The 16,261-nt window shown below is 35.8% G+C and overlaps 1 protein-coding gene across 7 annotated transcripts in view; it reads right to left on the bottom strand.

The window, feature by feature from the left end:
- The window catches only part of XRCC4 (X-ray repair cross complementing 4), a 368,161-nt gene that overhangs the window by 96,498 nt on the left and 255,402 nt on the right, over positions 1–16,261 (bottom strand). Inside the window, exon 8 of one of the 7 annotated variants that reach the window (XM_081231088.1) lies at positions 4,934–6,657. The exons of 5 other annotated variants lie outside the window; for them this stretch is intronic. In XM_081231088.1, coding sequence (XP_081087214.1) covers positions 6,546–6,657 — 112 coding nt within the window. In that variant the 3' untranslated portion in view covers positions 4,934–6,545. Of the gene's footprint in view, positions 1–4,933; positions 6,658–16,261 lie in introns of those variants that run through there. One more of the 7 variants, XM_081231089.1, reaches the window with a different exon arrangement.

Raw genomic sequence — 16,261 nt, 5'->3', positions numbered from 1 at the left:
GGCTCCAGCTTGGCACTGAGTTCAACTCCACTCTGTAGCTCACGAGGGGCCCAGGCAGGAAGGGTGACAGCTACCCGGGGCGTGTCTGTCTCATGGCAGAGATCAGCATCTCCCAAAGCGAAAAGCAGAAACATGTAATGCCTCTTAACTCCTAGGCTCAAAAACGTGTATATTGTTATTTCATCCACATTTTATCAGCCAAAGCAAGTCAACTGAGTGGTGGTGGTGAAGAGCAAAAATTTATTGACAATATTTTAATCTTTCATAGTAATCTAATTACTCCTCTGTAAACTTAGTTCCTCAGAGAGATACATTATATCTCTTAGGGGAGTGGAACAAGATTGCTTCCAATATTATTTAGTAGGGGCTCTGGAAAATTTCACATGCTTGAGTTCCCTAAATGTTTGCAAAGCATAAGGACAAAACCACCTCTTTCAAGCCTACTTCTCTCATCATCTCTACCACCATTTTGTCCCAGTAGGGATTCTAGAAGTCTCATGAGGTTTTCAATCGGACCATTTAGGAGAGGCAGGGAGGGAGGGAGAGAGAGACGGAAAGAGAGAGAGAGAGAGAGAGAGAGAGAGAGAGAAAGCGGGAGGGAGAGGGAGAACCCACTTTGCTGTACAGCAAAAAGTAACACAACATTGTAAATCAACTATACTTCAATAAAAAATAAATTTAAAAAAAAGTAAGTGTTTCAGGACTAACCTACATTCTATTTACTGGAACAGTGGCCACCAAAATTGCTCCTGCCATTAATAGGAACATCTACTGTCAAGAAGGAAATCTCTTTTTTCTGTAGAACCAAGAGCCTTTAGGGACAAAGAGACCCTTACTCAGAAAGCATAGTTCTCAGTGAGATTGTGAGATGAGAGTTTAGGATGAAGGGCCTCCAGAAGAGAGAAGAAAAACCAACATATGAACAATAAAATTCATATTGAATTTTATTCAAATAGAGGAGAGGAAAATCAAAAAGTGAGGATCATAGTTGGTAAATGAGAGGGAATGTGGATATTTGAAAGGGAGAAAATGAGTAAAAGGGAGGCTGGAGAGTGTTTTAGGTTGAGTAGGTAAAAGAGAGCTGGGAGACAGGACAGGAGATGGTGCTTGCCTGTCATATATTTTCCAAGGTATCCTTTCCAGTTATTAAAATAGAGGAAATCATTTCAGGTTTGAGCACAGAACACTTGCAAATGAAATCTGCCCTCCTGAGAAGCATTTACTAGAAGCTGTCAGATCAGCAGTGAAAAGTTTTAATTCAGACAATAGCTACACATGGATGCATGAATAGTTCTTTTGTGACTATATCATTCACCCTTACAAAATGTGTTAACTACCTATTTTTTTAAATTTCCTGATTTATAGGTAAGTTCATGAGGCCTTTCATGAATTTAGATGTCAGCTATTTAATTTCATTTTATTAAAAAAGGATTCTATACAAATATAACTGAGTAAAAGAATGAGAGAGATACAAAAGGATGAGGGTTGGCTGCACCTCAGGGAAATGTCTGCTAAGGGGCCTACTGACTGGCCTTCCTTTCCCATTCCCAGATGCCCAGGAAGGGTTCCATGACCTAAAGTTTTCTGGCAGCCCATACCTTCCCAAGGAAGTGCCAGTTAGAACTATGGAGCTCAATTCTCTCCATATCTTTATTATATAACTTAGTTTCACATTCTTAAACGCTCCGGGCCAACATTCCTCCTGGGATACCTTTTAACTTGTCTTCTTCATTCGGATGATTCACAATTACAAACTTGGAAATTAACCTCACACCTGATCCCCCAGGACCCTCTGTACTCTCCTCTGACCTGGAAGACAGCTTCACCCTCAGCTGACTTTCCCCCAACCCCTACCAATTTCTCTTAAGCCCCCAACTGGATCCTTTGTCTTCTATGGATCCTCACCCGCAACTTTAAATTTTTTATCCTTCTCTTTAAGCCACTTATCCTACTACTCCTTGATATTATAGTTCACCATACAGCGGTTTCGAGCCCAATCTCAACCCCACTCTCATATACTCACTCATATACTCCACTCTTGGAGAGCAGACCCCAAATTTCACGTCACTATAAACTCCACAGTAACAGAGCAGTTGTACTATTCATTGCCTCATCTAGTGCCCAGAACAGAGATTGACGCAAGCGCTTAACAAATATCTGGTGAATGGATGGATTTATCCTTAAATTCTCCACATGGCTCAGTTCTGTATTTTGTGCATAACTAATCCCTTAGAAACATTTGTTGAAACAAACTTACCCAAGAGCCAAGAGCTGCTTGGCTCCAAAACATGGGATCTAGTATTTTATAAATTTGAGTTATTAACCACTAAGAAAAAAGTTTTAAGTAGTTTCCTGACCTTTTTTAAAACTACATAATAAAGACTTCTCTTCCTGGGATGGGATTTTTTTTCTTCCATGAACTTCCCTAATGAAGCATGACCCATACCATCTGATGCCAGGGTCAATCATTATAAATCTTAAGCTGAAAAAACCTTCAGAAATGCAATCACCTTGTTTTAGAAGTGAGGGCATCAAGATCAAAAAAGCCATGCTGCTAGTGGGAAGCTGCTGCATAGCACAGGGAGATAAGCTCGATGCTCTGTGATGACCTAGAGGAGTGGGATAGGGAGGGTGAGACGGAGTCTCAAGAGGGAGGGGATATGGGAATATATATGTACGTATGGCTGATTCACTTTGTTGTGCAGCAGAAACTAACAGAACATTGTGAAGCACTTATATTCCAATGAAGGTATTAAATAAATAAATAAATAAATGAGAACAAAATCATATTCATAATCATTATCATCAATAAGAAAATAATTTATAAAACAAAAAATGAATTGGTAGACTGAAACAAAATCATAATTATCACATCAAACTAATTGCTAATGGTCTAAACACCATCTACTGATAGAGGTTAACAGAATGTGTTTTAAAAAAAAACTTAACTTTATGCTTCCCACAATAGAACCTAAAATATTATAGGTTAAAACTAAATTGACAGAAAAAAATGTACAATTCAAATAGTAATAATAATAATAAGGCTAGAGTCTTTATATTAACATCAAATAAAATCTATTTCAAAACAAAATACATTTCCAGAAAGAATAATGCTGAAGATGTCAAAGGTATCTTAACTGAACAAATATTTGAAATACATGAAGCACCTGTCTGGTGGCAAGTCAGCATGTGTGCACTCCTTAAGAAGGGGTCCAGGCTTCTCCAGCCTTTCTATCTGTCCCAGAGGTTCTTCAACCAGCCAAGGGTGCTGGTCTCCTACACAGGACCCGGGAACTGACACACCGGGTCTGTGGCTCTCGACCCACCCACTCCCCAGGGAGGGTGCCCACCCATACAATCTCCCTTTTTCTCTGAATCCCCTCACAGGAGCACAAGTCCTGACCCAATTGCTTTTCTTTCCATTTTTCCCAATTATGTATATATCTATCTTATAGTCTTGGTTGTACAGGAGTCCTTATGCCAGCATAAGGACAATATGGCATAGTCTTTATGCCATCCTAGTATGTGTGACCTGGTTTCAATATAGTTATTTTTTAATTGGAGTATGGTTGATTTAAAATGTGTGTTGGTTTCTGCTGTGCAACAAAATGAGTCAGCTATATGTATACATGTATCCACTCTTTTTTAGATTCTGTTCCCATGTAGGTCATTACAGAGTATTTAGTAGAGTTCCCTGTGCTACGGGTAGATCTTTATTAGTTATCTATTTTATGTATTGGGGTTTCAATATAGTTTTGATTTGCATTTCCCTAATGAGTGATGAAGTTGTGCTTCTGTTCATGTGTTTCTTACAATTTTTATATCTTCTTTGTAAACATATCTATTCAAATCCTTTGGTAATTTTCCCATTTTATCAAGGTATAATTGGCAAATAAAATTGTATATATGTTAAAAAAAAAGCCATGCTGCATTATAACTCAATTCTTGTGCCTTCCATTTCAGTGTCTTCCACAAAAATCTATTTTAGAGTATAGACAATGGAAAAATGTGGGAAAAAAATCATGGCATGGAATGATAGAATCTGGACATCTTAACCAAATCTATAGATATCTGTCTATAGAGGACAAGAACTTTAAAACCACAAGAGATAGAAAAGAGGAAACTATGATTATGGGCTTATTCTTTTCTGTTCTAACCAGCTGAATTAATCTGACACATAGCAGTGGTTGAAAAGATCCACTGCGCTGAAAAAATACAACTGACCCCTGAACAACATGGGGGATGGGGTGCTGACCCTTCAGATAGTCAAAAATCTGAGTATAATTTATAGTCAGCCCTTCTTATCTGTGGCTCCTCCATATCTTCAGATCCTCCATATCTGCAATTTTGCATCTGAAGACTCAACCAACTGCAGATTGTGTAGTACAATATTATTTACTATTGAAAAAAATCCGCTTATAAGTGGACCTGCATAGTTCAAACCTATGCTGTTCAAGGGTCAACTGTACCATGAACTTTACAGATTCCCTCGTTATGATTACTTAGGAAACAATTTCCATGTATCCCTTTCTCACCACTAGTGAGTTAACAGCCAATATTCTGTTTTCTTCTTCTTCTCTTTCACTTAAAAAAATATATATATATACATATATATAACATACACATATATACATACATATATACACTGATGTATGCTAATTTTGGTTAGTCATTTGTGGTCTATTCAGATGTGGTATCATTATCTTGAGATTCTGGTACTTTATGTACACAATCTCCTTGGAAAGATCCAAGGTAAATCTTGGATTATATTAATTCATTATTATAGTGAATTTCCTAGGTGACTGAGTAGAATTTTATAATTATATTTCACATATTTATATTTACATTTAATTAAAATTTTTCCTCTTAAATGGAAGCTAGTATAGAAATAAAAATACAGTAAAATTTCTATTTAAAATATTTTGTTGTTCCATTGACTTAATAAAATTCCATTTCTGATATAAACAATAATGTATAATTTCCTTCTCATTCCCTCTCTGTAGTCAAGCCTATGCATAAACATATATGTATATTTATTTATAATTAATCACAAAAGGTAGTTGAGCTTTCTGAACAACTATTTCTTTGTATCAAATCATCAAGCTAAATTTCAATCTTTTAATGAGTTTCTTTTCAAAGTGATCTAGTAACTTAAAGAAACTAGATGATTTGAGGGGCTACTATGTGATAGACATGCATTTATTCCTTCAACAAACACTTACTAAGTCTCTATGAATCCAGCCCTGTCCTAGGTACTGCGAGATAAACCAGACGGCCATGCCTCTGCTAGGATGGGGTTTACTTTCTAGGGAGACAGAGAAACAGGGGTGATGGGGGAAGGGGGAGTTGGAGAGAGAGAGAGAAAGAAAGAGAGAGAGGGAGAGGAGGGAAGGGAAGGGAAGAAAGGGAAGCATTTTAAGTTTGGAGATATTAGCATATAGATGGTATTTAAAACCACAGATAATCTAGGGAGACAATGTAAATAATGAAAAGAAAAGGCTAAAGATTAAGCCCAGGACACTGAAACTTTTAACTGTTGGACAAGGAGAAGGACTCAGCCAAGAAGTCTAAAAAATCAGTGGCCAGAATGGAAGAGAAATACAAATAGCATATGTTATTGCAAAAGTCAAGTGAAGAAAATGTTTCTTAAGGAGAAGTGATTGGCTCTGTCAAATGTTTCGCCGAGAGGCTTAGTAAGATGAGGACTGGGAATGGACCAACAAGCAACATGGTGGTCATTGTTAACTTGAGTGGCATAGAGGGAATGGATGTTCAGCTGGATAGAAGTGAATGAGAGGTCAGGAAGTAGAAACGATGAATATTAAAAAAAAAATCTGTGCCAGATGTAAATGGGGGTAGATAAGTGGATACAACAAGGTCCTTGTCTTCAAAGAGGGCCCTTGTACCTATAAGATAAAGCTTTTATCAACAATCTCTGAAAAACACTCTTTGATACAAAACAGGGTTACATTTATATTAATATATACTCTATAAAGACCTGTTACTATATTGCAGGAAAAAGTTAAACTAAATAACATCTTTTATTAAGAACACAAAATCTTCAATCAAAAGTTTTATCATCAGATTTTCAGGTTGTTTGTGTACAAACTAAAAATAGATTTTACACATCATTCCACAAATTAAAATGTTCAAACATCAGTGTTCAGAATGACTATTCAAAAAAGGATTTGTAGACATTTTCTTTGTCCTATTTTCAAAATCTTCTGAGACAGAATAGATAGCTACTACATATAATATGTGTGAACTGAATAAGGTAAATGTGACCTTTGCAACAAAAAGGTCTGAGATTTTATCTAATTATAGGCATGCTGAATGAATAGCTTAGAATAATGCACTACTGTCATCAAATCATATCTTCATATACATGTGTAATCCATTTTGCATAATGGTTTCAGCTCAGTGTGTATATAATTACATTGTAAAGCACACTAAGAGCTGCTGCTGAGTTGAAATTTTTCTTTTGCCATTTAAGGAAATGAATAGAAAACACAGTCTTGTGAACATCAAAGTACTTTTTGAGACAATTAAATCTCATCAAAGAGGTCTCCTGGACTACTGTTTCTTAGAGTTTCTAAAGACATGTTTTCAGCTGGGCTGTGATCCTTTTTCAGCATCTCAGGTAGTGGAGGATCAAGCCTAGAGTAAAAAGAAAAATCAAGATAATTTTATTTTGAAAAACTATATACAGAGTAAAAGAAAATTAAGAGATACATAAGTGAAATAAAAGTTAAACCCTGTTTCCAAACTGCTGCATTAACATAAAGAGAGATGAAAGGCATTTAATTTCTTTAACTGCTTTGGAATTAATCTGCCTCTATTCTGAGCTAACGAAAATTCAAGGGCCTACAACAATATTCATAATTAAGGTCAAGAAATAAAATATCCTCTGTGCTGTACTTTTATGCCAAGATACTGAAGATTTCTCAAGCCATTTCTTTAATAATTCCATCACAATTTACACTTTCCTTCGGCTCCCTTAAATTCTAACTATTAACATTCATTTGAATCTCAACAGCAGGAAGTTCTGATCACATAAATTTCTTTTAGTGGTCATTTGATTGTGTGTATATAATGACTTCATGTTTTTACAGTTGTTGATGAAATGCTGTTGGTCCATATTCATTTACTGAATCTACATATCTTCATTTAGTAAGTGAATTTATTCAGTTTCAGTACTGTAGTTACTAAATGAATGGACTGATCTCTATATTTATGTAAATGTTCTCTGAGTCCTAGGATAAAAGGCATGATCACTAACAGATAATTGGTGTTTCAAAAATGGTGAGCTGGAGGGTAACAAAGCTCAATCAGAAGAAGACCTTAGGAATGTATATTTATAACCTTGTATAAAGCTTGTCTGAATCAACCCAGTAATACTCAGTAAAATACCCATATTTCCAACTACAAAGGCAGAAGCATCATAGCAGTTTGGCACAGCTAAAAAAGAATAGGACTTGAGGGACCTCCCTGGTGGGTGAGTGGTTAAGAAACCACCTGCCAAGGCAGGGGACATGGGTTTGACCCCTGGTCTGGGAAGATCCCACATGCCGCAGAACGACTAAGCCCGTGTGCCACAACTACTGAGCCTGTGCTCTAGAGCCCATGAGCCACAACTACTGAGCCCGCATGCCACAACTACTGAAGCCCGTGAGCCCATGCTCCGCAACAAGAGAAGCCACCGCAATGAGAAGCCCGTGCACCACAACGAAGAGCAGCTCCTGCTCGACGCAACTAGAGAAAGCCTGCGCAGAGAAACAAAGACCCAACACAGCCACCCACATACACAAAAAGAATAGGACTTGAAGTCAGGACACATAGGGTTTAAATCCAGGTCTATTTCTTATTAGCCATGTGACTTTAGGCAAGTCATTTAACCTAACTGGACTTCTGTTCTCTCACCTCAGAGGTGGTCTAAAGATTAAATGAGATGTTATAAATGAAAATGCTTGTAAATTCCCACAAAACATTTGGAAACTACTATTATTAGCTCCTAATATTGCATAAATTACAAAAGAGCTCCTGCTAATAGTTTCTTTAATTTAAAAGACTAATCAACTAAAGATCCCCAAATGTTATGTTTAGATTATGAGTACTTCCAAAAGCCTGCACCCATACTTAGTTGCACAGATTATTAAAAATGAATCCACCACAGGGTCCTCCTTGGCCTCATGACTGCATACAATTAACCTTGGTTGGCTGCTACTAGGCCTGGGACATGTTCTATCTTATCCTGAGCAAGCCAAGTTAAGATAACATAACCCTCACAGGAATGCGGAGGTGCTACGCATTAATGCATTGTCAAGATGACAAGTACTACCCTCTGGGAGTTTCAATGTTAAAATTAACAATAAATACTGAAATAATTACTGTAACATGTAATTAAATATCTAAAAATATATTCCATAGAAGGAGAAAATGATACAGTACAGAAGTATAATTATTACATGTATAAGTTTTCAATGTCAACTCAAAACAAATTATACATCTTAGAATTGCTTTTTTTCCTCCTTGCAAAAGAGAGAATTGAATTATTTCCATTAAAAAGCCAGATATGGAAAAACCTTTGTAATTTCATTCATCGTCTAGACACTGTACAACCAGAACAGAAAGAGTGATCAATTTAGTTAAAAAAAAAATCAGGGGCTTCCCTGGTGGCGCAGTGGTTGAGAGTCCGCCTGCCGATGCAGGGGACACGGGTTCGTGCCCCGGTCCGGGAAGATCCCACATGCCGCGGAGCGGCTAGGCCCGTGAGCCATGGACGCTGAGCCTGCACGTCCGGAGCCTGTGCTCCGCAACGGGAGAGGCCACAACAGTGAGAGGCCCGCATACCGCAAAAAAAAAAAAAAAAAAAAAAAAAAAAAAAAATCAGCATATGACAAAAGGACCACTGTGAAGTTACAAATCTGAAGGGAATAGATCCCTGGTTCTCCATTTAAGATTCCCATCTCCTTCTAAAGTTACGGGGAGCCTAAGATATAGATTTTGACTCTTTTGTTCTTAGTGTCTAGTACATAATAGGTGCTCAATGAAAGCTGTTCCATGAATGGAGATCATTGTTGTACAGCTTTCATATCTGTGGCAAGTCAACAGAGTAAATTTAGAACTCTCCCCACAGCCAAAAAAATAGTTTAATCATTTTTATAAGTAATAAATGTTTATTGTAAGACTTTATAAAACTCCTGAAAAACATAAAGAAAATTAAAATGTCCATCATCCTACTTTGCATCATTTGTATTTTCATGTCTTTTTTTTTTTACAAACATGAGATTATACATATAATTTTTCAGCTTGATGTCTTTACTCTAAAATATATTAGAAATGTCTCTGCATGTTGAAAAATATATTCAGATCTATACTCATCATTAATTTTAATTTGTTTGTACTAAGAATACACTGATGACTGTTTGGGTTGGTTCCATTTCTTAATGCTCTTATAAACAACACAACGATCAATAACCTTATACCTATATCTTAGTATATTTATCATATTATTTTTTCACGAGCATGCTTATTCCAAGCATTCACGCTTATAGGTGAAATCTGAAAGCAAATAACTCAGAGAACCTGTACCTGAAGTCTTAATAGAAAGTGAGCTAAACAAGCAATTTGAAACTTGGGAGTTCCTCGCTTTCTAATTAAGTTACAAGCACTAGTTATGGCCCATTTTAAATTCTAAATCTTCCATGAAGACTTTTTTTCTTTTTCCTTTTTTTTTTTTTAACTTTCCACATTGAAGCTGATTTTCATGTTCTCTAATCATTTAAAGTACCAAATGTCTGCATCCAATATTTCAATACTAGTTTTTCCTTTAATCAATATTTAAGTATGTACTATGATCAGCTCATTGTGTTAGGAAAATATAACAAATTTGATAAAGGTAACACATAATTTCTGCCCTCAGGAATCTTTCAGTTAAACTTTTTACTTTCTCTAATTTTTTTTCAAATATGTTTTTTTACCCTAAACATTTTATAAGTAGCTTTAAGGCAACGACTGTGTAATATAATTTGTTCACAGTGATATATCCCTTTAGGAATTTCTATAAACATTAAATCAGTATATAGGATTCAAGTAGACTTTTAGATAGTTTTTATGGACAACATGGTTCAAAAGGAAGAATCCTGAATCCAAGCTTAGGCGATCTTTATTTATGCTTCACCACATTAAGATTTTGGTCAGGTGGCAGCACCTTTCTGGATCTCTGTCTTGATTTAAGCTGTAGAAAGTTAGGGTTACTATAAATGATCTTGGAAGTTCTTTCAGTCCCTAAATTCTGAGACAGTTATACTCAAATAGACTACTTTGCAAAATACAGGCTCTCAATAAATACCTGTGGAATAAATGAAAAAAGGTGAATTAAAAAGGAAAGGTTAATGACAGAATAAGAAATAGTCTTTGTAGAGTTAAAGGCTAAAGTATAAGGACTTTTTAAATAAAGTGAATAAATGAAACTTCTCCAGATGATGACAGCCTTATTAAAAAATGGCTTATGGTCTCAATAATTTGCAGAGAGTTTTATGTTTTATTACTTGATTTCACACTGCATTAAAACACACACACACACACACACTCTATAACCTGAATCAAAATTGCATTACCACCATCTAATTAAAAGTAAATAGTGTAGATCAGAAGTTAGATTTGTCAAAAGAAATATCTCATCCTGGCAAAGTTTCTCTAAATGTTAGAAGGAATGATTGACTTCTAACTTTCTGAGAGTTAAATTACCGACATCTTTTAAAATGATTATTTCCAGTTATTGGCTCATTTTGTAAAGGCATTTTCTCAGCCACGTTTAATATTAGTATTACCATGGCTGGAGTATCAATCTTTTCTTATTTAAATGAGAATCATTAGTATTGTTTGGAGTGAATTACTTGCATTTTATAACATATTCTGAAAATAATATTTCTGAAAAATGTCAAGGTGCCAGTTTGAGCAGACTGAGAGGTCCAGGAAAAGGTGTAATGATTGATGGCACTGTGACACTTGAAAAATCATTTTCCTTTGACTATGACACAAACAATGGTTCTAAAGTCAAAAACCAAAAGTCAATTTGTATGTGGCTTAACTATATCTCTACCTACACATACAATTCAATTCCAGGTGAATTAAACATTTAAATGAGAAAAGGCAAAATTTTAAAGCATTTAGAAGAAAACAGAGGAGAATTTCTTTAGGATCTTAGGATAGAAAGTTTTTTTTAAGGTGGAAAGTGAAACCATAAAGGTAAAGATAGATAAATTCAATTACATAAGAAGCATTAGAAGTAAGTACTCCTATTCATCAATAGACATCTTAAAGACAATGAAAAGACAAGTCACAAACTGAGAGGAAATACTGCAACATATGCTATTAACAAAGGATTATCTAAAGAATTACTACAATTTTTTAAAACCCAACATTATTAAAAAATATATGCCAAAGACTTCAAGAACTTCCAAGAAGAGGGAACAGTGAAGGCAAATAAGCATATGATAACTAGCTCAACTTCATTAGAAACCAAAGAAGTGCAAATGAAAACCAGTATGAAGTATTTTATACTAGATTAGCAAAAACGAAAATGTCCAACAATAGCAAAGATCACAGAGAACATGAAATGACAAGATGAATTACTACTGGCTGGAGTGTAAACATTTGAAACTACTTTACATAACAATTTGGCAATAACTGTCCAGGTACATGAAGATTTATGTACTTATAACTAGGAATTCCACTTCTAGTTACATACTCCGGGAAATATTTGCATATGTGTGTCAGGATATATGTGCACAAATGTTCACAGGTGCATTATTTATAATAGTGAAAAACTGAAAACTACCCAAATGTCTCTTCACAGGATGGGCAAGTAAATTATAGAATTTTCACACCATGGACTATGATGCAGCTACACACATGCACGAATCTCAAACATGATGGGTGAACAAAAAAGCAAGGCACAAAATAATACACAATATGATTCTATTTACTTAAAGTCAAAAACATGCAAAACTATATAAATATTACTCTTTGAACACTGATTGTGTGTGTGTGTGTGTGTGTATCTGTGTATGTACATAATAGTTCTGGATCTTGTTTGCTCTTCCAAGACAATGCTCTCAGATTTCTGAGTCTTGTAACTTTGGCAATTGTGAAGATGGTTTTACAGAAGGGGCAGGTTGAGGACTATGCATAAAGGGTTCCATTTCAGGTATAATGGGTGACTCTGAAGTGACCGCAGGATATCTAAATGGAGATAGATGTTGAGTAGGTAAATGCTTGTATAGATGTAGAGCTCAGGAGAGATGACTGGACTACATGTACAGAGATAGCAGTCACTGCCATTACTACTGGCCACTAAAGACAAATGAGTTGAAGAGATCTTCAAATGAGTTGAAGAAACTCCCAGAGAGAGTCTACCAGAGAAAAAACGTTTAATATAGAATCCTGGGAAATGTTAAAATTACAGGGGCAGATGGCAAGAGAGAGAAATGAATAAAAGGAGACTGAAATAGAATGATTCAAGAGATATGGGGAGAACCAGGGAAGAGAGTTGTTGTGGCAACCAAGAACCAAGTTTATTTTGTGTGCCCACAGCTGTGGTACTCCCATTTGCCACCCAAATGCTGGCTTTCTATACAACTTTGACTGCTGAATCTGTAAACACATATTAGGTAAATTATTTTCACCCACTAAGAATTATCTGGAGCTGAGAAGAATAAGCTGGAAGGATGCTGCTATGCTTGTGATTCGTTACAGACAAGAAGAACAGGGAATGTTTTCTTTTGGGAGGAAGAAAGTCTTAAACCCTTGGACTGCAGCCGTCAGAGCAAAAATCTAGCAAAATGGTTAATGGTCAACTCCTGCCTGGCAACCAAAGCAAAGCATTCGTAAGTAGCTCTTTCTCTCACATTATGATAAAATAATTATATATATATATATATGTATATAGATAGATAGACAGACAGAGTGGGAGAGAGAGAAAGAGACAGAGAGACAGAGACAGAGAGACAGAAAGAGAGAGAGAAAGAGAGCTTTGTTTTACTAGCAACTTCCCTGGCATCTACCCACCTCACCTCTGACTTTCCCCTGGGACTGGGGTAGAGGTCAGATGTGTGGCAAGAGATGAGGTAAGGGCAATGTATTAGGAGAGAAACAGACCCGAATATTATTACCAAATGGTAATAATAAAAGCCAAATATCTAATGGTTTGTTTTTTAGGATGTAACAAATCAAACCTTCATCAAAATGACCACAAAAACAGCCAAGTCAAAGTATTATGTACTTGTTACTATTAAATAACTAGACAGCTATCGAACTGGCCTTAACAGAGTTCTCATTATGGAACAAACTCAATTAGAGAAATATCTTTTAAATGGAAAAGTTATAAATAATGGGCTTAAAGATTTGACATCACCAACATTACCACTGTATTTTCAAATTAAATTTTAGTATTTAAAAAAATATTTGAACTTTGAATAAATGGGAAAATAGCTACACATTTCTAGTTGACTATATAAAAACCAAAAGCATCTCCTAAATAAATTAACAGACTGAAGTCATCAGGATTCAGTAAAACAAGTGAATTCCAAACATTGTCTGGAATTCAATAGGCCTAGAACAGCATTTCACTAGTCTGAGAAAATGAAAAAAAGTTGAAACTTTCTTTCTGGCAACCAAAATGGCAAATAAATAAATTGCGTTAGTTATTTTCAACTAAATTCCTATATTTTTTTTCTAATGAATATTCTTTTGCTGTTTAACTTTATCAAGAAAAAGAATAAAATAGAAATAGGCTTTTGAAATAAGTAATTTTGAATAAAACATAGAATAGAGACTTATGAAGAGTAAATACACAATGTTAAAATTCACTTACATGCTTTATAGATATTGGGAAAGAATAATTATAAAATTTCCCTGTAAAATATTCATATTATGGGTTTGAAAATAAGATTCTCTAGTTTTATCCAAGTTAACATTTAAAGTTACAAACATTAGGATCAATATGTCCATAATCCACAGGGATGCCAGAATTTATGTAGGAATTTCATAATAATAAATTGGAAGATTTTGTCATTCTTACTCTACTTTATTTAGATAAGTAACATTACTGTGATAATTCATTAGATCAGCAATATCAAAGCCCATACATGCTTTAAAAACTCAATACCCGAAAAACCCTATGTTAAACTTCTTGTATCCCTTGCAAGTTTTGAAACGGTATAGGTGACATTTGCTACTGGTGATCTGTGCCTATAAAAGCAGAAAACTGTCATCTTAATAAAAAATGATTTTCCACAACTTTACTTTTAAGACAGGCCATTGCTCTTTGCTACTTGGTGTGTTACAAATGAAGCCTCCCTCACTAGATTAGAAGCTTTTCAAGTAGAATGACTCTGCTTTATACGACCTGGCTCATAAACGTTCCAATGATTGCATGTATTAATTAATGAACAAATGATTGAATGAATGAAGTAGACAGTATTAACAAGAAGCCTCAATAAAGTTAAGCAACCTGCCCAAAGCCACACAGCCAATAAACATGAATGTGAGCAGGCAGGCAAGTCAACAATGAAGCCAGGGTATTAGCCTAGATTTCCCTCACTCCGAAATCCATACCCTTCTTACTATACCAGTATATGGGAGTCACTAATTCTTATTTCTACTGCAGAGGAAGGCAAGTTGGTGCTGTGCAGTGTGTCTGAAAAAGTAATTCCATGAGACACTCTAAAAAATAAAATCTGCAGTCTAAAATGTTTGGAAAGTAATTATTTTTCTCCATTAAGTCCTCTAAGTGTTTCATGTGCATATTATACATTTAAAGCTATTAAAGTCATTCCATAAACTTGTTAAATTATTAAGTAAAACAAAAGCAAGGTGCAGGAGAGTGTGTGTAGAAAATTAGAGTGTGTGTATATATATATATATATACACACACACACACACACATATATGTACAAATTTATATGTGTGTGTGTATGTGTGCATTTATATGTATATAGAATATCAGAGTATCTCTGGAAGGATTCACAAGAAACCAGCAATGGCTGACTCTGGAGAGAGGAGCTTGGGCTGAAGGCCAGGGATAATTTTTGCTGGATAGTCTTTTAAACAGTTGAGATTAAAAAAAAAAATTTATATACAGATTATATCTTTTTAAAGTGCTTTAAGAAAAAAATAGCTTGTTTATCCTCAGTTTTACAAATGAATTTGGCAGTCAAAGCCTCTTTTCTCACTATCTCTCAATTACTAATATCCCAAGAAACGAGTATTTCTAGAACAGCCTGCATTGCTTGCTTTCCTGAGAATACAATATCTACTAGCGTGAACCCAAAAATGTAGTGGTCCAATGAAGAGAAAAAAAACACAGAAAAAAAAAAAAAAGAATTCTACTTCAGGCTACCAAGAGAAGTGGAAAAAGAATGGGCAGAAAATAATACCCAGCCATGGAGGTTAGTGACTTCTAATGAACCAGGGACCAGGAGTGATAGTTTCACCACAATGTGGAACCAGCTGTTGGTTTCCTGCTGCTGCTGTAACAAATTACCATAACATAGCAGCTTAAAACAACACAAATTCATTATCTTACAGTTCTGGAGGTCGGCAATCTGACCCACGTCTCACTGGGCTAAAATGCAGGTGTTGGCAGAGCTGTGCTCCTCTCTGGAAGCTCTAGCGGAGAAACTTCCAGAGGCTACATCTTCAAAGCCAGCAATGGCAGGTGGATACCTTCTCACATCACATCACTCTGAGCCGGCTTCCTTTGTCACATCTTTCTCTGACTCTCCTTCTGCCTCTCTCTTCCTTTGTGATACAATGCACCCACCCGGATAATCTAGGATAATTTAGCTACTTTTATGGTCAGCTAATTAGCAACTTTAATCCATCTGCAACCTTAATGTCCTTTTGCCATGTGCTCTAACACAGTCTCAGGTTCCAGGAATTAAGACTTTGACATCCTTTTTTGGCGGCAGTGGGTGGGGAACGCATTATTCTGCCTACCGCTCCAGCCTTAACTTGGTTAGGGCTCAACTGTTACTCTAATCTATCAGTTTAAATGTTTCAGGATCATTTAACAGAGAAACAGGCTTTGAGAAAGAGCAGGACCCACAAGGCCCAGAGCTAAAAGAAACCTTCAAGCTGGCTGGAGGAGGCATCTGCAAGGTCTGTGCAATATGACCTGAAACTCAAAAGAATCCACACTGGGGCTCCATATCTAGAGATGAACTGAACCAGAATCATTGAGATAGGCTGTCAACTA

This window comes from Mesoplodon bidens, assembly GCF_964165515.1.
Source record: "Mesoplodon bidens genome assembly, chromosome: 4".
Classification (NCBI taxonomy): Eukaryota; Metazoa; Chordata; class Mammalia; order Artiodactyla; family Ziphiidae; genus Mesoplodon; species Mesoplodon bidens.
Note: the sequence above shows the minus strand (reverse complement) of the source record. Positions and strands in the feature narration are given on the sequence as shown.